Raw genomic sequence first — 25,310 nt, forward strand, 5'->3', positions numbered from 1 at the left:
CAGAATGAACCTGATTTCCAGGGCATCTTTAATCAACCACCAATATTCGCTCACACTAGGAGCAGAAACATTAAAGAAATTCTTGCCAGACCCACTGACATACCAAAACATCATCGTGGCACTCAGCCGTGCTTGAACTGCAATCACTGCAACAATGTCATTAAAGGCAACAATATACAACATCCCATGAAAGGGCATAACATTAAACTCCAAGTTGATGCCACTTGCGATTCCTCTAATTTGATTTATGCTTTGAAATGCCCGTGTGGCAAACTATACGTTGGCAAAACTGAACGAAAAATTAAAACTCGGCTCAATGAGCATAAGTCCAACATAAGACTGAGAATGGAAAAATCCAACATCGCAATGCACTTTGCTGATGCACGCCATACCATCGCCCAATTGAAATTCATAATCCTGGAGATTGTATCCAAGAAAGAAGGCATCGACAACACCAAATTGTTACTAAAGAGAGAACTTGAATGGATTTATTTACTACAAACATTGAAGCCCCACGGGCTTAACGATCGCACTGAGTTTAGTTGTTACCTGTGATGTAATTATGATGTACAGTTTAGCTGCTTTACTGTTCCCCTATATTCCTTTTTACCCTGCATGCACTCTCCATCCAGCACCTTCGCGCACTTTTTCACTTTTTACTTTTTTACTCTGTTGCCACTCCAAGATGGCCCCCATATTCCCCTGGGCGTGAGTCATTCACTGCATGAGTCCATCATCGCTTTTTATCTTAATAATTAGCAGCGCGTTACACGAACACTCGAGACAACGAGCGGATGACCGGTAGACAGCGTCTTTGCACGCCACGCGTAACGATGAAGTAAGACTTTAGTTTAACACTGAGTGTGTATGCTCTTTGCTTAGACCTTCTCACAGGCGGTAATACTCCTCTCACATACCCCTTACCTCACTAGAGCTTCGAGCACTTGATTACGTTTGACAACCCAGCCCACACACCATTAGCACCGATATTTTCCCCGATTAGTTTTTTCATTATCCGTTCCCTTACACCCGCTTTTGATTTTCTTCCTCCTCAGCTCTCCGTGACCAAGGGCACCCATGCCCGAAATGCATTGGAGTCTTAAGTTCATATGTTGACGTATACCAGCACACGTTGTCTTCTGATATGTTGTTAATATCAGGTCAAACTATCCAAAAAATTAACATTATGAGAAAAAACTACTGAAATCAAATAAATGATATCTTCAAACGAAAATTGAACCACGTCTTGTGATCCATATTGGTGTGCCTCTTTTGGGGATGTATCTGCGGCGTTCCGCATACACTACTCTATTGATATTTATTGGTGTTTAGACGGATAACACCACCCTCTGAGTGCACCCAGAACCTTGAAGCCTCCTTCTCGAACCTAATCAATTTCGTTGTGCACCCTCCCACCTCCACCATGAGTGGGGGGTCTCACCCCTCCCCCCCAGCTTAGGAATAACCGTGACTAGGGCTTCTGAAGCAGCTGTATGATTGAAAAATTATGTCAAGTGAGGTATTAGGTCCAACCTGAAGGTTTTATAAAACTGGGCTATGCGGCTGTCCGGCGATTTGTGGAGTTTTAGGTTTACTATCGCTAACCGTACTTAATCTTCACTAATGGGCTCTCCCAGCATTTCAGTTTGTAAAGGGGACACTTGGGGAAGCTGCACAATATCAAGTCAAGGTGAGCTGATTGGAGACGAGAATTTGTTTCTGCAGCTGTGTATAGTTATATATCAAATTGGCCAAATATGTGTGCCCTCTAGGTCTGCACTAAAGTCAGTGGAAGGTCTCCTGATGTCCACTATGTACTCCTGGTCCCTTTTGACCCTAGGCTGTCCCACCAGGTGGGCCCCTACTTTATTTCCTTGTTCATAGGATGTATATTTTAGGCAAAGTAGAGTGAGCTCTGCCCTGTTGGTGTAGATGGCGTTGAGTTTGCTCTACAGTGCTGTAACCCTACGCTATCAGGGAGCTACACTTCCCCCTCAGGACCGCCTTAAAGGCATCCCTGGTATTAGAGGGTGTCTTGTCAGTTGGTGAGTTATCTAGAAAGTACTCCTTAATAGCATTCCATAGACCATCCCAGGAGAGGCGATCTCGGGTAAGGAAGTCCAGGAAAAACCAGCGGTGATACCGCAATGGTGGTTCCCTGCAGTCTAATGTGACACACTAGAGCATGATGGGAAAAAGTGAGAGGATGGATTGTTGTGGTCTGTTGGTCCTGCAATCTTGATTGGCTAATGAAAGTGTAATCTAATCTGCAATAGGTACGATAGGAGTGGAGGAAGAAGGTGTAGTCCCAGGAGGCTGGAGGAAATGCTCTCTAAGCGCCTACCAGTCCCAGTGCCTGAATTGCTTGTTTCAACACTCTAGAGAAGTTCCCTGTGACCGATCTGTGGGGATGTGTACTGTCAATAATAGAGTGCCAGGTGAGGTTAAAATCTCTCCTTCTGCAAACCCTCCAAGCAGCTTTAAAAATGATCCAAGAAACTGAACCTGGACAGTATTGGGTGCATAAAAGAAGCAACGGTGGTGGGCTGACCATGTAGAAAACCCTTGACCATTATAACCCTCCCTTGTTTATCAGCTTTTCGACCAATAGGCTTAAATTTCAGCTATGAGTGGAACGTTAGCACCACTCCATTATGTTTAGAGGTAGAGGATTAAAAAACTTGTGGATATGATTTGTTTCAGTCTGTGGTACTCATCATGCTTGAGATGTCCCTCTTGCAGTGCCACCACATCATATTGGTGATCGAGTAAATACTTCTATAATTTGTGGTGCTTAGCAGGGGAGTTCAAGCCTTTGACATTCCAGATGAATGTCACAATTACCATGGGCTAAGCTCCAATCGTAGGCATGCGCATGGCTGGCTGGCCTTTGATAGTGGCGTGAGGTAGTGCCCTCCTCTGGTCATGTAGCTAGACTGGATTCCCTCCCCCCTCCTACACCATTGCCTGAGATGGCTAGTGCATCCATCTTGTTCCCGCAAATGATTTAAAAAAAAACGTGTTTATGTAACACTCGGACCCCCCAGGGTTGAACCTTAGCAGAACGAGTGGTGAGACAATGAGTTCCAAGTTCAAAAATACATCTCCGTGTATCTGCATATTACTAGGCGATTGGCCACCGAAGCAATTGTTATGTTTTATGTTAAATGTAATTTCTATAGCGCACGGCTACTCGATTGGAGTGTCCTGGCGCTATATGTTGGCAGCTCATATGGGAATAACAGAACAAAGATAAAAACATTTATTGACAGTGAAGGAGAAACATTAAAGGGTAAAAAGCCAAGTTTTAAGGCCTTTCCTGAAAGACAGTAGGTTAGAGGAACCGCGTAAGCCCAGTGGCAGAGAGTTCCAGAGCTGTGGTGCCCTCAGTCTAAAGGACCGCCCCCCAATCCGGGCCCTATTTACTCGGGGAACCGCTGCCAGAAACAAAGATTCAGATCGCAAAGATCGATCTGGGTGGTAAAAGACAAGCCTACGCTGAAGATATTTTGCTCCTGTCCCCTTTGCACCTTCTCCACCTACTACTGATACCTTCTCACAGAGGGGTGTGTCAGTGGCGATCTTGTCCACCATGGTCTGTTTGCGTGTCGCGAGGACCAGGGCCTCACAGGATCAACCCCTAACCCCGAGAACCCTGCAGTGTGAGTCCATGTTTTTTACGATAGCTAGGGCAACTTTGAGAGAGCCCAGGTGACAGAAGTCGTGGACCGGTCGGTGTTCTCTCAAAGTTCCCTGGGGTCCATTGTTCATCTGTGCCTTTAAGGTCGGGATGCCCAAAAGCATCATGGCCTCTGAGAATTCTGTTGGCATAGCTTATTCTGTGGATCAAAGGCAAGGCCAAACAGGTATGACCAAAATATCTGATACTGTCTTGCCTCAATTTGTCTGTCACTTGCCAAAAATGTTGGCGTCTAACCAGTGTGGCAGGAGCTATGTCCTGGAACATGTTGCACCCTGAAAGGCAATTGTCTCCACCCAATGGGCCACTCTAAGAAAAGCTTCTTTGGTTTTGAAGGAATGGAGCTTCAAGAGGACGACCCATGGTTACTTCCTGTCGCCTGGTGATGTTAGACCAATGCTTTGAACTCTGTCCACCTTTATCTTCAGCGATGATCACTAATTCATATGTTCTGACTTCAGGACTTGTTCTCCAAGTCGTTGTGTTGTGATTCCTGGAGGTGCACATGCAATGTTAGCGTTATTTCTATCAGTTGGGCAGTCTGGGTATCTAATTCAGTAGACTTTGTCTCCAGGTCCAGCACCCTGGTCCCAACCGAATCCACGTCTTTATGCACTATAGCCAGCTTAACATCAAGGTCTGACCTCAATATGTCGAGGGAGGAGGTTAAATTTGCTTTGAATTCTTCTCGAAGTTCCTTTTTGAAATCCCAGAGGGGGGGAAGCAAATAGTTCCTTGTAAGCAACATGGTGGCGTTCTCGGACACTTCTAGCTTTATTGTCTTTGCTTCCGCAGGCACGAAATAGCTGGGGACTTGTTTGGCTGTTGTCTTTTGGGCGGCATAGGGCCAGAGGCACTCACCAGTAGGGCAGTGATTGTTCTTTTCCTCTTTGCGTTGTGTTAGAGGCTGTTGCTCCATGGTGCATGGTGGGGTGTCCAGCGAGGGCAGGAGATTCTCTGAGAGCTCAGGAGGAGTGGTACCACCAGCGCTACGCCTTCGCCTCAAGGGGCCAACCTGCCGTCCTTCGAATCCCTCAGGCCAGATACGACTCTGTAAGCCACCCTAGTAAGTAGCAGGGGCCGCAGTGTACTTGTTAGATTTCCAGATAGTTGTTTATGGTGTTTTCCAGGTTGGTATCCAGTAGCCATGCAGTCTCTGCCAACATTGTCACACACCCATCTCATATATAGTCCTCCGGGTATTCTTAGCCTGGTCAAGTCCCTTCAAGTGGCCTCTGGTTCCTGCATATTCAGTAATTTTTTTACGGTGCTGCCACCAAGTCAAGGAGGAAGGGGCTGTGCAGCAGTGTTCTGTGGGTGCTGGCGTTGGGTAGCAAGAAAGATGTAAAAGGAAGCAGCGGTTTCTTACCTGCCTGCAAAGGAAGGCCTTGAGGCATCTTCCTCAGCCATTTTGGGATCAAGTATGTTCAGGAACACAGACTGGGCATGGTAGTGGGCTCCCAGTCTCCCACTGCATTGGCTTGAAATCAGTTTCTCCCCCTCCGTGGATGCCCCATCCCTGGCGGCGGTGGTGGCATCGTTTAGCCTCCAGGCTAACTCTCCAGCGGGTTCTCATGACAAACGTCCCACCTGTGGCTTCTTGGAGTCAGACATGCAACTTGGGTGGTTTCACCTGGGGTAGAAGAAACAAGGTCACACAAGCCCCTCTGCTCAGGAGTGGGCTAAAGCACCATTAGGGTGAGAGAACACCCCACCATGCACCCCTGTCACTGCTGTAATGCTGCAATAACCCCTCCAAGTCTGCAAATGGCAGCTAATGGGAGGCGATTGCCAACAGCGTAGGCCCAGTCGTGGGCTCCAAGGTTTGCCCCAAGCCCCGTATTGCCTCACTCACTGGCCAACCCACCAGTGTCAAAGAGGTTGTTTCATAAAACCCTCGTGTCCTCAGATGATAGCAGGCTCTGGATCCCTTCTCATGGGGTCGAACCTGCCGTCCTCGAGGTCGTGGTTGCGTCAGTCTGTTCTGCCACCATAAGCAGTCAGCAGAGCTCAAAAACTACTCTGGGGCACGGCAGGAGTGTATTTTCAGGCAATCATTGCAGGTGAGACAGGGAAAGGGGTACTATGCCAATTATTCCCCTAAATTTGCTAGTGGATGCAGCAGAGCCACAGTGGGTTACAGGCCACAACCCCTTTGTAGGACTTTTTCATATTAGCCAGTGCATAGACCCACAACTATAGGAGGTACTGCTATGGTATCTATTTACAATATGAGGAATCTGCAAGTAGACGTATCCAACAGAAGATTAATTTACTTACCTTCAGTAACAACCTATGTGGTGGATACACTTATCTAACCATCAAATCTGAAAGAAACAAGTTAGTATTAGATTCCTTACCTTAGAATATCCCCAGGCGTCAGACTGGATCCAGAAACTTTTGCGTAGCAGTACCATTGCGCGTCGGTAGGCGTTGTCAGCGGCTCCGCGTCCGTCGTCGGCGTCTTTGGCCCCGGGCTGACGTCGCCGGAGTACTTAGACGCTGCCCTCGCGTGCTGACGTCAGTTCTTCTTTTTTCCGCGCCAGCAAGCTCCGATACGGAAAAAGTGGTACCCTTAGTCAATTTTTGACTGAACTTTTTCGATCATTTTTGATTTTACTTCGAAGTCGAACGACTCCGGTGCCAGTAGGGATGCCCGGGTTCAAGCCCTGCGTCGACTGCACCCGACTGATGTCGGTTACCGACCACGATGACAATTTGTGCCCCGACTGCCGGGTCTTGACGTCGAAGGCTAGGCGGGAGCGGTCCCACAAGCGCCTCGAGCTCCGGCAGTCGGCCCGCGCCGTTCGAGGTCCCGGTCTGGAAGGAGGCAGAGGGACCGGTCGCGGGGCCGGCGTCATCACAGCTCGGGGAGTCGGCACCACTCCTCGGTCTCCAAGTCCTCAGGTAAGAGGCACAAGAAGTCGAAGAAGCGACATCGCTCTTCTGACTCCCCCAACGCGGCCGGGGGTTCGGGCGACACCGCCCACGCGGCTCTGCCGGAGCCGCAGGCGTCGCGGCCTGCTCCATACCCACCGGTCCCTGGGCAGAACGCGACGCCGGAGGAGATCGATGCCTTCCTCACGGCCATGAGGTCGCTCACTCCTCTGTCGGGTTCCGCGGTCCTGACTGGGAGCCCAAGCGGGCCGGGTGCTTCGGCCCCAGCTCCGTCGGGTGCTTTGGCCCCAGTGCCGTCGGCGACTTCGGTCCCGATGCCGCAGGGCCCCGCTGGGTCCGGATCTGGGTCGTCACCGGTCACCGGCCCCTAGGGTGTCGCCCCGACGCCATCCCCGAACGACATCGTCCCCGGTCCCGCCCCCCCCCTCGACCCGGTTCCGACGCCGGAGCGGCGCCGCTCAACGCCGCATTCGACGTCGAGAGAAGACTTTTTCTTCTATGATCGGGTCCCATCGTTTGACCCTGAGAACCAGGAGATGGGTGGCGAGGGGGATTGGGAGGGGTCTGAGGACCCTCTGGCACGTGAGTGCCAGTCTTATCAAGACTGGGCAGTTGAGCTAGGGGATGCCAGTGGTTTGGACACTTCGCCAGACACTGGTTTTGTCTCCCTTCCTACCGTGGCTTCAGAGGAGGGGGCTACCTATAGTGTGGTGTTGACGCGGGCGGCCAAGACCTTATCCCTTGAACTCCCCGTCGCGGCCGTGAGGACTAACCTCCTCACTGAGGTCCTTAAACTGCAAGCAAGCTCCTCGGAGCCTCTGCTGGCATTTAAAGAGGCCTTGTCTGACGTTGTTTTGGGCACCTGGTCCAGGCCCGCTACAGGTCCCCCAGTAAATAGGAGCGTGGCCAGACACCACCGCCCGGCTCCGGGCGACCCTTGCTTCCTGTCCACCCACCCAACTTCCGAGAGCCTGGTCATACAGGCCTCTAACTACCAGACCGCATTCCCGGGCTCCCCCGATTGGGAATCCAAGAGGTACGAACAGTATGGTAAGAAGATGTTCTCACTGAGTTTGGGGTTGCGGTCAGTTAACACTGCATGCCTCTTGGGCCATTATTCCCACTCTCCGTGGGACACGGTCGCGCACGTGCTGCCACAACGGCCGGAGGAGGCCCGGACTAAACTCGCCCAAGCCCTTGCCGAGGGTCGAGATGCGGCACTGTATTCCATCCGGTGTGGGCTGGATACATCAGACTTGCTAGGCAGAGCGATGGCAACAACGGTGGCGATTCGTCCCCACACCTGGCTGAGGTTCGCCAACTTTTCGGCTGATGACCAAAACACCCTTATGGACATGCCGTTTGATGGCTGTCGCCTCTTTGGCGACAAGGCAGACAGTGCGCTTGGGCGCTATAAGGACTCCAGGGCTACGGCCAAGTCCTTGGGCCTGTCTGCCCGCGCCAGCAAACTGCTGCCTTTTGCTCCTTTCGTGGCCAAGGAAGGGGGTCCTCACATGTCCTGCCAGCTACGGGCCGCAGACTAACATCCAGTGTGGTGGCGGACGTGGTAACCGCCGTGGCGCTGCCAGAGGACAACGGCGAGGCCAGTCCATAATCCACCCCCGCAACATCTGCCTCAAAGCCCTATTAGTCCGAGCTTTCAGGCCCACGTGACGCCAATGGGGGGCAGGTTTCGCCATCACCTCCTCCACTGGCGCAACATCACTTCGGACAGGTGGGTGCTGCAAATCGTCCGAAGGGGCTACTCCCTCCCTCGAGGCGACCCCTCCAGCCATGCCACCTCGTGTCGGGGGATCACTTGATCCTTCTGCGAGAGGAAGTTACGGCCCTCTTGGCCAAGGGTGCCATCGAGCGCGTTACTGGGCCAGAAGTAGGGTGTGGTTGTTACTCCCATACTTACTGGTTCCCAAGAAGGGCAAAGTGGGCCTACGCCCTATCTTGGGCCTGCGGAACGTCAACGGCTTCCTCCGGAAGGACTAGTTCAAGATGCTGACACTGGCTCAGGTCTTAGCTACCCGGGAGACTGGATGATAGCGTTGGACTTGCAGGACACTTATTTTCACATCCCCGTCCTGCCGGCCCATCGGCGCGATCTGCAGTTCACGGTAGGCCACGAGCACTTTGTTTACCATGCTCCCCTCGGCCTTACCAGCGCCCCACGGTTATTCAAGAAAGTGATGGCGGTGGTCGCAGCTCATCTGCGCTGGTTAGGGGTTTCAGTCTTCCCCTATCTCGACGACTGGTTGTTGAAGGCGGGCTCACCCCAGACAGTCGTCAGCCACCTCCAGACTATGGCCGACCTCCTGCACCTGCTGGGGTTCTCCATCAATGTGTTGAAGTCACACCTGTGTCCCCCTCAGAAGCTCCTCTTCATCGGAGCGGTTCTAGACTCTGCGCAGTTTCGAGGTTATCCTCCCGAACAGCGGGTTCGGGATATTCAGGCTCTGATTCCGATCTTTCAGCTGGTCAGGTTGACGCTGCGACTTCTGGGGCTGATGGCCTCCTGCATCCTTCTGATGCATCACACCAGGATGCAGCACACCAGTGGGACTCTGCAAGTTTCAGTGGGCCCAGCATCAGGGCAACTTGTCCGACCAGATCTTGATCTCGGAGGGCACGGCAAGACAGTTGCAGTGGTGGCTCACGGACCGCGATTGGGTCAGCGGCAGATCCCTCTCCCTACCCCAAACGGAGCACTTAGTTGTGACGGACGCGTCCCTCCAGGGCTGGGGGGGCCACATGGGAGAGGCGGAGATCAGAGGCCTCTGGTCTCCGGCGGAGTCCCGGCCCCACATCAACCTTCTGGAGCTGCGGGCGATCCGGCTTGCACTAAAGGCATTCCTCCCCTCTGTCCGGGGGCGTGCAGTGCAGGTGTTCACGGACAACACCACCGCCATGTCGTACTGCAACAAACTGGGAGGGGTGGGGTCGTGGACCCTATGCCAGGAGGCTCTGCGCCTCTGGCAGTGGCTGGAACATCAGGGCGTGACCCTGGTGGTTCAACACCTGGCAGGTTCCCTCAACGCCAGGGCGGACGAACTCAGCCGTCGGTGCATGATGGATCACGAATGGCGTCTGAACTCGGACGTGGCGCAAGGTCTCTTTTAGCAGTGGGGAGAGCCTTGATTAGATCTATTCCTCACAGAAGAGAGCGCGCAATGTCATCAGTTCTGCGCGTTGGAATTTCCAAGGCGTCACTCGCTCGGAGACTCTTTTCATCGCGAGTGGAGTTGCGGTCTGTTGTACGCCTTTCCGCCTATACCACTTCTGCCCAGAGTGCTGAAGATCCGATGCGACCGGCCCAAGTCATCCTTGTGGCTCCGGACTGGGCAAGAAGATACTGGTATCCCGAGCTACTCAGTATGTCTGTCGATCACCCGATTAGTCTGCCCCTTCAGGAGGACCTTCTGTCGCAGCAGCAGGGGACGGTCCTCCACCCGAACCTGTCCAGTCTCCACTTACATGCGTGGAGATTGAGCGGCGGCAGTTGAGGCCATTTGACTTGCCTCCTGAAGTCTGTAATGTGATTCGGGCAGCCAGGCTTCCCTCCACAAAATCAGTATAGGACTTTCTGGTGTGATCATTGGTTCGCAGACCCACCATTGGGGTTGGTATTGCTGGGGTATCTATTCTAATACTAACCTGTTTCTTTCAGATGCACAAGTTACTTACCTTCGGTAACGATATATCTGTAAGAAACAGTAGTTTGTATTGGATTCCTTACCGCCCCACCCATCCTCCCCGTTCTGCGAACCGATATCTGGTGTTAAGGTCATCCCCTTACAGGGCCCTAGTTTCATGGCACCAGTGTTGGTTTTTATCATGGCTCTACGTTTCTGGCGCGGAAAAGCAGTGTATAAGAACTGACGTCAGCCCACGAGGGCGGCACCGACGACGGACGCGGAGCCGCAGACGACGCCTACTGACGCGCAAGGGTACTGCTATGCAAAAGTTTCCAGATCCAGTCTGACGCCTGGGGATATTCTAAGGTAAGGAAACTAATACTAACTACTGTTTCTTACAGATATATCGTTACCGAAGGTAAGTAACTTGTGCTTCTTCAGCGATCCTCCCTGCCTTCTCATTCTGTGAACTGGGTTATCTTTCCATCGGAAAAGGTCTCAATCTAGAGACCTACACAATGAATATGACAATTCTAATGGGCTGTGCTGTGTGTCTGAGGTCTCTGATAGCCTGGAAAGCAACTGATGTCGGCCATCATTTGAACGCTCAACTAGTCACTTCCGGAGTGGAATGACTTTGTCGCCTAGCCGTACTTTGCCACCTAGCGGAGTGCAGGAGAACTGCTCTAAACGTTTCCAGATCCAGTTTGATACATGGGAATTATTCACTAGGTGATTAATCTGCATTAGAGTATCCACCACAAAGATTGTTAGCAAAGGTAACTAACTTTTTCATCTAAGGTGGTGTCTGTCGACAACACCCTGACCACCGCCGAACACCTGCATTTCCAGATCCACACCACCCCGAACACCACCCGAACACCACCCTCAGAGGCACCCTGATCTACCGACCCCCTGGACCACGCACGCAATTCAGCGAGGACATCGCCGACTTCGTCAGCCCGCATGCCCTCCCCTCCGCTGACTACATCCTCCTGGGGGACCTCAACTTCCACCTGGAGAACAACAACGACCGCAACACCACCACCCTGCTGGACAACCTCGCCAACCTGGGACTCAAGCAACTGGTGTCCACCCCCACCCACCTCGCCGGACACACACTCGACGCAGTCTTCTCTTCCAGCACAGACATCGACTTCAGCCACGCCACAGAGCTCCAATGGACGGACCACAGCTGCGTCCACTTCACCTTCAAGAGAACGACGTCCCACCACCACCAGCAACAGGCCGCCCGCAGAAGCTGGAACAAGATCACAGCAGACCAGCTCGCCACCTCCCTGAGCCAGCACCCTCCTGCCAGCTCAGCGAACCCCAGCCAGGCCGCCGACAACCTCACGAAGTGGATCAGCATCTGCGCGGACGAGCTCGCCCCGCTGAGGACCCCGCCCAGCAGACCCGGAAGCAAGAAAGCCCCGTGGTTCACCGACGAACTCAAGAGCTCCAAGAAGAACTGCCGAGCCCTCGAGAAAGTCTGGAGAAGGGAACCCACACCGGACAACAGGACCTCCTTCAAGCTTGCCACCCGGAAGCACCACCAGCTGATCCACGCCGCCAAGAAAACAGCATTCAAGGAACGGTTGGACAACAACGCACACAACTGCAAGGAACTCTTCAACATCGTGAAAGAGCTTTCCAACCCCAGCGCAGGAAACAACGACATCACCCCATCGCAAGACCTCTGCAACTCCCTCGCTTCATACTTCCACAACAAGATCGCGGACATACACAACAGCTTCAACAACCAACCAACGCACACCATGACCGAACAACCACCCCCCACCACCACCCTTCACGCCTGGACCCCGATCAGCACCGAAGACACCATCCGCACGATGAACTCCATTCACTCCGGATCACCGACCGACCCCTGCCCTCACCACGTCTTCAACAAGGCCGACGCTGTCATCGCACCCCACCTGCGAGACATCATCAACACATCATTCGACACCGCCACCTTCCCAGAGAGCTGGAAACACGCCGAACTCAGCGCCCTGCTCAAGAAACCAACAGCGGACCCCACCGAACTCAAGAACTACCGCCCCATCTCGCTCCTACCGTTTCCAGCCAAAGTCATCGAGAAGACCGTCAACAAGCAGATGGCCGCCTTCCTCGAGACGAACGGATCCCTCGACCCCTCACAGTCTGGCTTCCGAGCCAACCACAGCACCGAGACCGCCCTCATCGCCGCCACCGATGACATCCGAGCCCTGATAGACAATGGAGAAACAGCGGCCCTCATCCTCCTAGACCTCTCTGCGGCATTCAACACGGTCTACCACCGCACCCTAGTACAGCGCCTCAGCAACATCGGAATCCAGGACAAAGCGCTGGAATGGATCATCTCCTTCCTCGACGGAAGAACACAGAGAGTCCGCCTACCACCGTACAAGTCAGAGGCCTCCGAAGTCATCTGCGGCGTCCCTCAAGGATCATCTCTGAGCCCCACCCTCTTCAACGTCTACATGAGCCCCCTCGCGGCCATCGTACGCAAACACAACCTCAGCATAATCTCCTACGCCGACGACACCCAGCTGATCCTCTCCCTGACCAACGACCCCGCCTTCGCCAGAGCCAACCTGCACGAAGGGATGAAAGAGGTAGCCGATTGGATGACGACCAGCCGCCTGAAACTGAACTCTGACAAGACGGAGGTCCTCATCCTGGGCTCTTCCCCCTCCGCCTGGGACGACTCCTGGTGGCCTCCCGCCCTGGGCACCGCACCCAAACCGACAGACCATGCACGCAACCTGGGATTCATCCTGGACTCCTCCCTCTCCATGACCAGGCAAGTCAACAACGTCTCCTCGGCGTGCTTCAACATCCTACGCATGCTACGGAAGATCTTCCGGTGGATCCCCACCGAGACCAGGAAGACCGTCACCCAGGCCCTCGTCACCAGCCGACTGGACTACGGCAACGCCCTCTACGCCGGTACCACCGCCAAGCTCCAGAAGAGACTCCAGCGGATCCAGAACGCCTCAGCCAGACTCATCCTCGACATCCCACGAACCAGCCACATCACCGGACATCTGAGAGACCTTCACTGGCTCCCCGTCAACAAAAGAATCACCTTCCGCCTCCTCACCCACGCACACAAAGCCCTACACGACCAAGGCCCGGGCTACCTCAACAGCCGGATCAACTTCTACGCTCCCAAACGCCACCTCCGATCAGCCAACCACGCCCTCGCCGCCGTCCCCCGCATCCGAAGAGCGACTACAGCAGGAAGGTCCTTCTCCTACCTGGCCGCCAAGACCTGGAACTCCCTCCCGACCGACCTGCGCCTGACCCAAGACCACCTCTCCTTCAGGAAGAAGCTGAAGACCTGGCTGTTCGAGCAGTAGCGGGCCCCCCCCCCCCCCCAGCGCCTTGAGACCCTACGGGTATGTAGCGCGCTCTATAAGTGTCACTGATTGATTGATTGATCAGTTTCGAAGGAGGTGTCACAGGTCACCTCAAAAATCCCAAACCTTTACTTCAAAGCAACTTGCAAGATTTGTCCCAATGTTTGGAAGGAGTGTGCAGAGCATGTAAATCTACATAACTAAAAACTACAAATTGATTGTTACAGGTAGGTAACGTTTTCCTTCTTGATCTCAGCTGTGAGCATGGCTTTGAAAGCAAAACCAAAGGGGATGATGGATGGAGTGTTGAACATTGCAAGCACTCAACCCCAGTCAACTGATCTGGGTTTAATCCATCATTCTTGGCATGGCTTTGGACCTCCGCTTCTTGTCTGTGTGCAATGTTGGCATGTTTCTTGTTCATTTATGCACTGGTGCTACTGTCTATTCATATCGGGCTTTTATAGCTCTTGAGCTTTTCTTGTACTAACCAGGGAGTAGAGTGCATTAACATACCCTTAATATTTAATGCTTTTTGTACATGATGCCTTTATTTTCCAGGGCACGTTTAGGGTGGTATTCAACCTATTGTCTATAATTGTTTATCTTTGTGTCACAGTTGTAGATGGGCTTTTAGATTTAGGTATGAGGTTACGTAGGGGCATCCTACAGCACAGATTGAGTACTTGAACATGCAAATGTATTACCAGGTGTATGTTCACAGTACGTTCTTTGTTCTTTAGATGTATGATCTAAGCAAGAGGCTAGGAGACTGTTCCTGTGGCTATAAAATTACCATTTAGGCCAGGGGGTTTCCTCTACACATGCCTTTGGTTGTAGGAAGGAGATGTACGACAGGAATGAGTGACCATCAGCATTTGGTGATTGTCATGTGTAGCTTAGTGTGTTTCTGCCAGCAGGAAATGAATGCCAGGCTCTAAGCTAAACTCTTGATATCTCTCTTCTTAGATCATTATCGTGGAGTTTGGCGGGAAGCCATTCAGCTGTTCAGGCCTCACCTTGGACCAGTGGTTCTGGTGTATATTTATAGGTGTGGGAGAACTGCTTTGGGGACAGGTAAGCACATACACCGCATTCTGACATCTACTCCCAGCACCACACATTTATATCTGCAAATGGTAACTGTCCTTACTTAGCCCCATTTTCTGTTTTTTACCCTCTGCATATGCATCCAGGCTTCCTCTGTTAACTCCATAGTACAAACAATGTTCATTGTTTATTGCAAATGTTCACTCCAACTCATTCAGAAATGTTCTCCCCAAAGTGAATGTATTCTGAGACATCGGCCATTTCTGCCCTCCACCCATTCAAACGGCACCCAGGCAACTCCATCCAGGAGCCAATCTTGAACATAGAGTCCACTGCTTTGCCTTGTGTAATACAAAGTATTTCTGAGGACTATTTTAGCCACTCCTCCATAATAATCCACAGTCTAAATCCCTTTTTTTTCTCTTCCTTGTTCCTTCCCCACCTCCAGTATCGCTCTATACTGGACTAGTTAATTTTCCCCAGCCCTGATGCATGTTCCTGCATCTCTGCCCCTCTTCCTTTCACCATCACCCACTTTACCTTTTGTTGTCTTCACCGGAGTGGTGTTTGCTCATTGCTTCTTTTCCTGCAGTTGATCTGCACCGTCCCAACCAGCCGTCTGAAGTTCTTAAAGGAGGCCGGTCATGGAATGCAAAAGGAGGATATTCCAGAGGAAGACTTCACTGAGGGTCAGGTTGACCATGCTGAAATGGAGTTGCGGCGTGGACAGATCCTCTGGTTCCGTGGCCTCAACCGAATACAGACTCAGGTACAGTTTCTGGCACCCATGTTTCCTTCTCCTTAATTTAGAGATCCCATAGTGTCTCATTTTTTAGAAAGACTCAAGACCCTTGTGGTAATAGCGTTTTTCCCCATGTTTCCGACTTAGTCCAGGATTTTCTTCTTTTGATGCACAGAATGTAACCTGTAGTCAAGAAGGCACTTGTACTGATCATTTTTCAATTTGAGGTGTGGGATGAGGAAGATGAGAAAGTGGATCAGCTTTGGCTGGAGAGGAGAAGGGGGCAGAGAAAAGCCTATTCTCTCACTGATTTCATATGTAAAAATAATGAGGTTTGTGTGATGATATTGAGCATTGTGAGGGTAAAATAGGAGGGTGTTGAGTAGACATGAGGCCATATGAAGTAGGATTAGTGGAATGACATAAAGGTAACCTGACCATCACACTCCTGCTTCCTGCATCTCCTCCTCTCAATCTGTGGAGGTCTGAGAAAAGTTTAAAAATAGTAAGAGGCAGCATCATGCAGCCATTGTCTCAAACCCACCTTGCCACTTTGTGCTGAAGCAAATCGAATGTGATGCTGGCAGAGTGCATATAGCTGCCCTGCAGATCTCTCTCACAAGAATATTTTCAGAGAATCCCACTATCTTGACTCCGGTGAAATATTTAGACATTTGATGCAAGAACGTCCACTGCAAACATTAGCATTGGTAGGTGTTGGAGGTAATCTTCTAGCAATGATATACTTGGTTGAGAGCTTGTATGCAATCAATACCACAAGGGGTGCCTAAAACATAGTCAAAAGAAGTCAGTGCCCTGGTTCTGCCAAGAAAAAAACATGTCATCCTAATATAAGTGCTGGCACACAGGGCAGGGAGGGAAATGTAGGAGAGTACGGTCTGCAATCCTATGGTCACCCCAGATTTTTGCTTTTTGCTTCACTGGTTTACAACTTTCGCTGGCTGTGGGCCTGCTAATCAGACCCACAGCCTAGCTGTTCTCTCTCTAAATTGACATCCATGTACCTTAGGTGCATTTACTAATTGGTATTGGGTCACTCTTATAAGTCCTTGTACAGTGTACCATAGGTACCCAGGGCATAAGTGCACCCAAGGCCTACCAGGGGCTGCAGCATGTATTATGCCACCCCTGGCTGGCCATCTAAACAGACACAACTGGCTGGTAACACAGCTGGGGCAAGGTGGTGTAATCACCCTTTGCTTTAGATATAGTATACCTATATCTAACCCTAAAATGGACACATATACTCCTATAAGTCACTCCTATGGCAGGCCTTATGGAGGCGCAGCGGGCGGGCGCGACGATTGCACGCCGAAGGCGCGCCTAAGGCAAGCCCGTCTGCGCCTGTCCGGGGCTAGGGGCGCGTCACTCTGCCCAATTTACCACCTACTCCCCCGCCCAACTACGCTGCCTTCGGGGCCCATGGCCCTTACCAGCCTTTACCTGCTCTCGCATTTCGTCTTTCGGCCTGTCTCCTGCTGCTCCTCTCGCCATCCCTCCTCCCCAATACATCCCCCCCATCCCTCTGGAGGCAATGTTCTCCCTGCTACCTCTAAAACCCTCTCGGCATACTATTTAAACACCCGGTCTGCAGTAGCCCATGCGCACGAACTTTTGGTACTGCTGGACCTTCATGCCCCAGATCTTCTTTTTTTTAACGGAAACCTGGTTCTGTGTTGACTCCCTTCCTGCTCTACTGGCCACCTTACCAGCCCCATACTACGCCCTACGCGCAAATCGCCAAAATGGCAGAGCTGGGGGCGGCGTGGCGGTCATCGCCCTAACCGACCTCCCCTTTCAAACTCTGTCTCTGCCAGATATTGCCACCACTGAGTATCTAGCTAGCCGCACCACTTCCATTACGCCCCCTCTCACCTGCATACTCACCTATCGCCCCCCTCAATCTCCCTGATTTTTTGGAAGTTCTGGCCACGATCACAGTTAACAACTCCTCCATTTTACTCTTGGGTGATTTTAATTTTTGGCCCTCTGACCCAGCTGAATGCCCATCCTCAAAAGAATTTTCAGATACCCTTCAATCTCTCAACTTTACATCTCATATCCATTTTCCTACCCATATCAAAGGTCACATCCGAGACCAGATCTGGTCCTTGAACTGTCCCGTAGAGTCCCTTTCCATCTCGCCTTGTACATGGTCTGACCATCATCTGATCTCATTTGCCCTTCCCATACACCCTCCGGTCAAGCCCCCACTCCCCAAGAACATCTGGGTTCGCGCTTGGGGGCGAGTAGATCCGGAAAATGTATCCTCTCTACTCGCCACCTCCCTCCCCCCCCCCTACAAGGTCTATCCACCCTTTCCCAGGTCACGGCCATTGAACAGTGGCTCTCCTCAGGCTGCGACTCTATTGCCCCTCTGAAACGGGTCACCTCTAAGCGAGAGAAGGATGCCAATCTGTGGTTTAACGAAGATCTCAAGGCCACCAAACTAGCGGTACGTCGAGCGGAGAGGGCCTGGAGGAGAAACTATTGCCCCTCATTGCGATTGGAGTTCATTAACATCTTGACTCAATACAAAAAGGATATCCTGGCGGCTAAAACTACCTATTTCTCCTCCAAAATCCTCGCAGCCGAGAACCAATCGAAGGAAATTTTCTCGATTGTGCATAACCTGGCGTTTTCGGACAGAACCTCTTTAAAGCCCACTCCTTCCCAGGAACTCTGTCACTCCCTCAACAACTTTTTCATTCAGTAAAATAGCCACCATTAAAGCCAACATCCCTTCCCCCTCCCCTACTTTTGTGGATCCCCAGTGTCCCCCTCCCAAGGGACAACTCACCACCCTCCCCCCTCTGACTAAGGAATCTCTGACTTCCATAATTCCCCTTGTCAAATCCGCCTCCCCGTTAGATCCCTGCCCTGCTCATATTCTCCGTCACATCTTTACCACTTGTCCAGACCCCCCCCCCCCCCCCCTTTCACCTCCTCAATAGCTCTTTCCCAGGGCGTGGTACCTAATCCACTCAAATCAGCAGTCATTGTTCCCATCCTGAAAAAGCCGGGCGCAGACCCCTCAATCCCCGCCAATTTTCGCCCCATCTCCCTCCTACCGTTCCTGGCGAAAGTGCTCGAGCGCCATGTCACCTGCGCTCTGAGCTCTTTTGTGGAGAAGTACGGGGCTCTTGCCCCCCGCCAGGCCGGGTTTCGCCCCGCACACTCTACGGAGTCCGTAGTCCTCTCGGTCCTTGACAACCTCAGGGAGGGAATGGACACCAACCAGCCCCAGGCCTTGGTCCTCCTCGATCTCTCAGCCGCTTTTGACACAGTGGATCATACCATCTTGCTTTCCCGTGTCAAGGTGGCGGGGATCGGGGGCACCGCGCTGGTCTGGTTATCCTCCTTCCTGAGGGACCGCACCCAGGCACTTCGCCTGGGTGACTTTACTGCGGACTTTCGGAAAGTCCAGTGCGGGGTCCCCCAAGGCTCCTCCCGTTCCCCTCTTTTGTTTAATCTTTACATCGCCCCTCTTATTTTTTCACTGCAGCAAATGGAGGTCGCCGTATTTAATTATGCGGACGACCTCCAGCTTGTCTTCAACCTGTCTTCTTCCCCCGCTTCTGTCCTTAATTTCCAATCTATCATGATCCATATCCGGGACTGGATGAAACACAACCATCTGAAACTCAACCCAGACAAGACCGAGCTGGTGTTGACGGGTAGTTCATTCAGCCCCTGGTTTTCTTTATTTTGACCCCCCTCCCTAGGCTCTCTACCTGTTCCCTCTACCTCAGTCAAAACATTAGGCATTAAACTCAACTCACCCTTCACTCCCAGGTTAGTTCTGTGGTTTCTTCTTCCTTCCTTTCACTGCGCACTATACGCAAGGTGTCCCGCTTTTTTTCCTTTGGTGCTCTGAAATTGATCACCCTGGCTATGGTCGTCTCCCGCCTGGATTATGGCAACGCCCTATATGCAGGTATACCTGCATATAGTCTACGGCGTCTGCAGCAGATTCAAAACCAGGCGGCGCGCCTGGTGTTCAAGCTCCCAAAGTCTCACCACACCACTCCCCTCCTAAAGTCTTTACATTGGCTCCCTGTTCGTGCCCATGTCCAGTTTAAGCTCGCTTCCATCACCTTTCAAGCACGACTGGGCACGGCGCCGGCTTTCATCTCATCTGAGATCACCCCCTATGTTCCCTCCAGGGAACTGCGTTCATCTACTCAGTCCCTTCTCACAGTCCCACGGTTCCGGAGAAAGAAATGGGGAGGCTCGAAAGTTGCGACCCTTGCCCCGCTCCTCTGGAACTCCCTGCCTCTCGAGCTCAGAGCCTTAACCCTGTATCCGCAATTCCGGAAGCAGCTCAAAGCTCATCTGTTTACCAAATCCTTCAATTAGTCCATTGCAGTTGTTTTCCTTTACTCAGCTCCAGCTCCTTCGCCCAGACTTCTGTTAGTTGTAGCGCCATGAAACCGCTGGTGTACGTGCGCTTTATAAATAATTTTAAATTCAAATTCAATTCAAATTCTTAACAATCCTGGAGGCAGATTGCTTGGAATTATGTGAGATGGTGCTCTAGCATGAGCTGAGCCTGACTGCAGCTTTCGGAACCAAGTCCTTTAGCTGTTTCCATGATAACGCTATACCATATACTCTTAAGTGCATTATAATGTATGTAACTGTGAACCCCGGTTAAAGTTAACTCGAGTCTCAGCATCACAAAATGGATGCTGCCACCACAGACACAAGTCTGACCTCCTGCTGCTGGGAGTCCTTCCAGCGAGGGAGGCTTGGACAAAGGGTTTCCTGCCTTGGGAGGTGCTAGAACAACCCGCCAGACAGGATTTTGTGTATTGAGGTAGGACAGGCTGAAAGGAATGAGACATGCCTGGGGCACACAAGGTGTCCCTGTGCATACCCCGGTTCAAACCAGTTGCTGGGGCACTCCAGCTCTGGCGCGAAACCACCCATAGGAGGGACCTAGTCATAGTACAGCCCCCTTTAGGAGAATAAAGGTAGGAGCTGGTCCCATTCCAAATTAGATTAATCCTGATTTGAAACTACAAAGAAGAAACTCTGGACTTCGACGTTCTGCTCCACAGAAGACTGAAGAAATCTCCCTTGTGGCCAAGGAGTGACCACCCTGCACAAGCAGGCACCATCAAGCGTTCCAGCGGTTCACTTTGTCGTCTTCCCTGGTGGATCCAGACTTCAGACCCCGACGAGACCCGGACTCCCAGACCTCTCTGACCTCTACCTACATCTGCAGCACAGCTGAGTTCCGTGGGTGCGACGAGACACGTGGGACCGGCCATCTTTGAGAAACTGCACTTTGCTTCCAGCACGACTTCAGAGGCATCCTCGACGAAGTGCTTTAGGGATTGAGAAGCCTCAGCCTCGAGCAGCTCCTGCACAGAAGATCAGCCCTCCAGCATCCATGAGATCTGCGTGGGGCCCTTTTGCTTGATTGCTGTTCGACTCGTTGTCTGGTCACTTGCCGGCTGGCTAGTGGCCTCCTAGACGACGATCCACGACATCTACACCGCTGGTCTGGTCTGGTTGCTCGAGACTCGCCCTTGCTTCCCTGCAAAGGAGAAGCACCCCGGACCCTCCTGGTCCGCACCAGATGCCTTTTCCACTCAACGGGTGAATTGCCTTTGCCAAGGCCTGTTGACGCCGAATCCGGAACCAACACCGCCGACAGCGAGAGCCTGCTTGGGACAGCTCATGCCTCCATCCTGGTCGTCGAAGACACCACCTGGTCCACGTGGCTGCAGAGTCAAGCGTCCACTCTTCACCTGATCGCGAGAACAGCATCTGGTTCCTTCCTGGTTCCACTCCGGTCACTGGCTAGTGACTGTGAACATTATCCCCTCTGCTTTCAGTTCTTCATCTTCCTCGATCCACCCTTGGATCGCTCCGGACAGCTTCCGCCTGGTCGCTTGCAGCATCTTTCTTCAAGGCTCCAAAGACTTCAACGCGGAAACCCGACACACTTTCACACCTATGCACCCGCAGCCCGTGGGTGAGGTAACAAGAGCATTTCGGTGCTCAAGGGTAGATTGACTCTCCTAGTGTCCAGGTATCCAGTCGTTTTAGACCTAGCTAGTCGGAACTGTCTTTTACTTACCTTTTCATAAATTGTACAGTCCATTGATTTTGTTCCGCATCTCGCGTGTGAGTTTACACTCTGCACACGCGTCCCGTGGGCCTCCTGCTACTTACCTAAAGTTAGGGTAGTGTAGTCCCAGCGAACCTACAGCCTCTGAACAGCTCCATTCCTTCTATCGATTTCCTTATACCATTTACTTAGTATAAGGTTTGACGTGCCCCTAGGGCACCATTGTAATTTGTGCAACTTAACGTATTTTTCTTAAGAGTCTTGTCATGTGCTTAGCCCTCTGATCTCATAAAGAGTTCAGAGGTGTTTTGTTAGTAATAAATATCTTGTTTATTTTCGTAACAACCTGTGTGGTGTCCTTTCATTTGGTATTCAAGGGGTTATATGTGGTAAAACAGCTGGCTTCACATGCCAAAAGAGTTTAGCCTAAGACTGCTTTGTCCATGCTACCATTAGGATAGCTAGTCTATAAGGTTGACTTACAACCAATCACCATAAGGGTTGTTTGGACTGATACATGGTGGTCACTAGAACTAGTGAGCACCATATATCAGGCCAACTTCTCACAGGAAAGTCGTCTGTTTCATGTGACATTCAGGATGATGGAAGGCGACGCTTTACTACCACTTTTTCCAGATAAAAAAAAAATTGTGTTTTCGAGGTGGACTGTGTTTAAAGACCACTAATTTACACTGAGTAAGTGATGGCGTTCTGGAAGCATGTTTTTCCTAGGAAGTATGTTTCTCCTAGAAAGCACCACTACTTTGAAATGCTTGTGCAATAGGAATGTGACAACAATATGCAAATCTGACAGAAACCAGTGTCTCCTGACCAAAATGAGCATGTGCAAAAAGAAATGTTTGGGGATTTGGAAAGACTCCAGTTCCACTACTCTGCCACTATTTACCCTTTTACAAAGGCCCCAGTGGCAAATTAGTATGTTTAACAGGTGTTTACCTGCATGTTTGATACTGACATGTATATGGAAAACAATATATTCTTCACATAGCAGTTGAGATGCATTAGGATTAGTGACTCAAATCTCTTCCAAAAAGTATTTCAATAAGCATCTTGACATGGTGGTGAACATTTTTGTAAGAATTCATCCATGGTAATAGTTTATGGATAACAAGTCTGATCTATTAATAAAAATGTGATTGGGCATACAGCAAAAATGCTGATTCTGTTTAATGAAGCACCAGTTGACCACAGTCTTGCTGCATGGGACAAATTTTATTTTACACCAGCTTCCAAAGACAATGGCACATTAAGAGCCCAAATGTATTCTTACTCCAGTATTGGAACTTTCATAGATTCACATGCCTGAATTATTCCCCGTCGTCCAGACAGGAGTCTCTGCTATATAAAAAAGCAATGCATTGCAGTACAGCAAACTGAAAAAAGGCCTAGGCCCATTTTCCTTTTGCAACCCATAGCCTTTGTTATGTAAAAAAGGCCCAAACTTTTCCCTGAACCAATCGGCTGTCCTCACCCTCTAGAACACTCCTGAGAGGACCTCTTGCCCATCAGATTTTCTACTGCATGTTGTGCTAGGGAGTCTCCTTTGAGCTCTGCTCAAAATCTTCATTTGATACTCTTTAACTGGATTGAGTTTTTTGGAAACCTCTCTATTTCCTTTTCCATGGCTGACAAGGAGAAGAAAAGCTTATATAGAGCTTGTGCCACCTGCTCTAAGAAAAGGCTTTATACAGATGATCCTCATGAAGACTGTATATATTGCCTTTACCCAGATCATCAGGCGAAGGAGTGTAAGATTTGTTGCACTTTCTCCAATAAGACCTTGAGAGATCGTGAAGGAAGACTTCTACTCTGGCTCCAGAAGGTGAAGTCCAGGAAGGAGATCCTCTCAAGTGACAGTGAGGAGGAGTCTACATCATCCAGGAGATTTCAAAAGAGGAGCAGGTTTCCACAGGCTCATACCTCGGGTGAGAGGCCTGAAAAAAACCCTAAAAAGACCACACCAGGGTCTCCGGGTCGCAGTCCCTCAAAATCTCCTTCAGGAAAGTCTATGGAGAAGAAGGGTCATGCTTCTGAGGGGAAACAGTCTAAAAAGACTTCATCAGAGCCGTTGAAATTTCCTCCTAAGGTAAAAATTACCTTCTGAGGTGAAAAAATCTGCGTCGGCGAAAAGAACATAGTAGTCGACGAAAACACCATCGTCAACGAAAATTGAGGTAAAGGCTGTATCGCCATCGACTCTTCCACCGTCGACGACTGAATCGACGACTAGTCCTTCGTCGACGAAGGCAGTGACAACTGTACCGTCGACGGGATCGTCGACGACATCGACCATGGGGCCGACGACAACGGTGACAACGACGTTGACAATAGCGGTGACTAATGATTTAGTCGACGGGCACGTCGACGACAGAAAAAACACTGTATAAACGCTTTCTGGTCTGAAAGAGAACAATAACGCCAGAACTGATGTCGCCTAGTAAGGTGTCACCTTTGGTTCCTTCTCACCTTCTGGAGGAGGAAGATTCGGAGGAAGAGGATGATGGTGGTCCATTCGGATATGCTAGCAGTCCATCTCAACTAAAGGTTAAGTACCAGGAGGAGGACTCGCAAGATGAGTATGAGGAGTATCAGACTCATCCCCAACATCAACACCACCAGGAACAGAGAGAAGAGAGGGCAAGTGTGCCCTCTTCTTTATTGAGAGACCTTCAATCCATGCTGGAGGATTATAGAAGAAGATATCCTACGCCTCAGATGTCTAAGGACATCTCTAAAGTTACGCCTCGACCACAGTCTGTGCCGAGTACACCAGTACGTAGAAGAGAGATCTTGCCAGAGCCTTTGCCTAAGTCTCCGCCATTGAGACCTCAGCGGGATCCCGACACTACGGATGAGGAACATGAAGATGGGGAAATTAGTGATCCTAGTAAGGAGTGGGATGATTACCTCATTACTTCACCTTCGTCCCCTTCACCGAAACCCATGGTTTCCCCACCATAAGACATTGGGGGGTTTCATAACCTGATGGAAAGGGCCACTAAAAGATTCTCGCTTTCCATGTCGAAGGATAAAGCTGAATGCTTCATATGACTTTAAAGAACCCTATCGCAAATCAGTTCGATCTCTGCTGATTTTGAGTCATATTTGGGAGGAAGGTCTGAAAGTGATGTAATCACCAGCTACAGTGACCCCGGTACTCGCGAGATTAGACAAGAAGTACAAGGCGCTGGCAGATGCCCCAGCCTGCCTTTTGGGTCCCCCCAAACCGGATTCGGTAATTACACAAGCGGCGCAGCAGAAATCAAGGAATCCGTCCGCTCCGATTACAGCACCCCCGGATAGAGATGGAAGGAGGCTGGACAACGCAGGGAATAGATTTTCCTCGATGTCCGCTCTATTAGTAAAGGCCGCAAAGGCTCTATCTATCTTGGGAAGGTACAGCAGGCAAATGTGGTGCGACCGGTCATCCTATATTAACTACGTGCCGGATGCAGAGAAGCAAGAAGCCAGAAAGATTCATCTGGAGGGGGAAAGAACTTCGGCGGAAATCATAGACTGCGCTATGGATATAGCGACTACAGCTTTCAGGTCTCTAGGAGGAGCGGCGGTGCTGCGCAGGCAAGGGTGGTAAATAGCTACAGCATTCAGATGAAGTCCAGAATAAGATCTTGGATCTTCCATTCAACGGCGAAGACTTATTCAGCAAGCATGTGGATGACGCGCTGCAGAGTATCAAGAAAGACACTGATGCTGCCAAAGCTTTGAGAACTCTGCTATGCAGAAAGGTCCCTTTTCGTGGCTCTAAAGGAAAGAGTCAAACATCATA

General features: G+C 50.9%; 1 protein-coding gene across 7 annotated transcripts in view; it reads left to right on the plus strand.

Annotated features, from left to right (window-relative positions):
- Nucleotides 1–25,310, plus strand: part of ATP2B4 (ATPase plasma membrane Ca2+ transporting 4) — a 780,797-nt gene that overhangs the window by 697,619 nt on the left and 57,868 nt on the right. For all 7 annotated transcript variants that reach the window (XM_086923502.1, XM_086923496.1, XM_086923498.1 and 4 more), the window contains 2 exons: nucleotides 14,577–14,684; nucleotides 15,250–15,426. In XM_086923502.1, the coding sequence (XP_086779628.1) occupies nucleotides 14,577–14,684; nucleotides 15,250–15,426 (285 nt within the window). The remainder of the gene's footprint in view (nucleotides 1–14,576; nucleotides 14,685–15,249; nucleotides 15,427–25,310) is intronic.

Source organism: Lissotriton vulgaris, chromosome 5, assembly GCF_964263255.1.
Source record: "Lissotriton vulgaris chromosome 5, aLisVul1.2, whole genome shotgun sequence".
NCBI lineage: Eukaryota > Metazoa > Chordata > Amphibia > Caudata > Salamandridae > Lissotriton > Lissotriton vulgaris.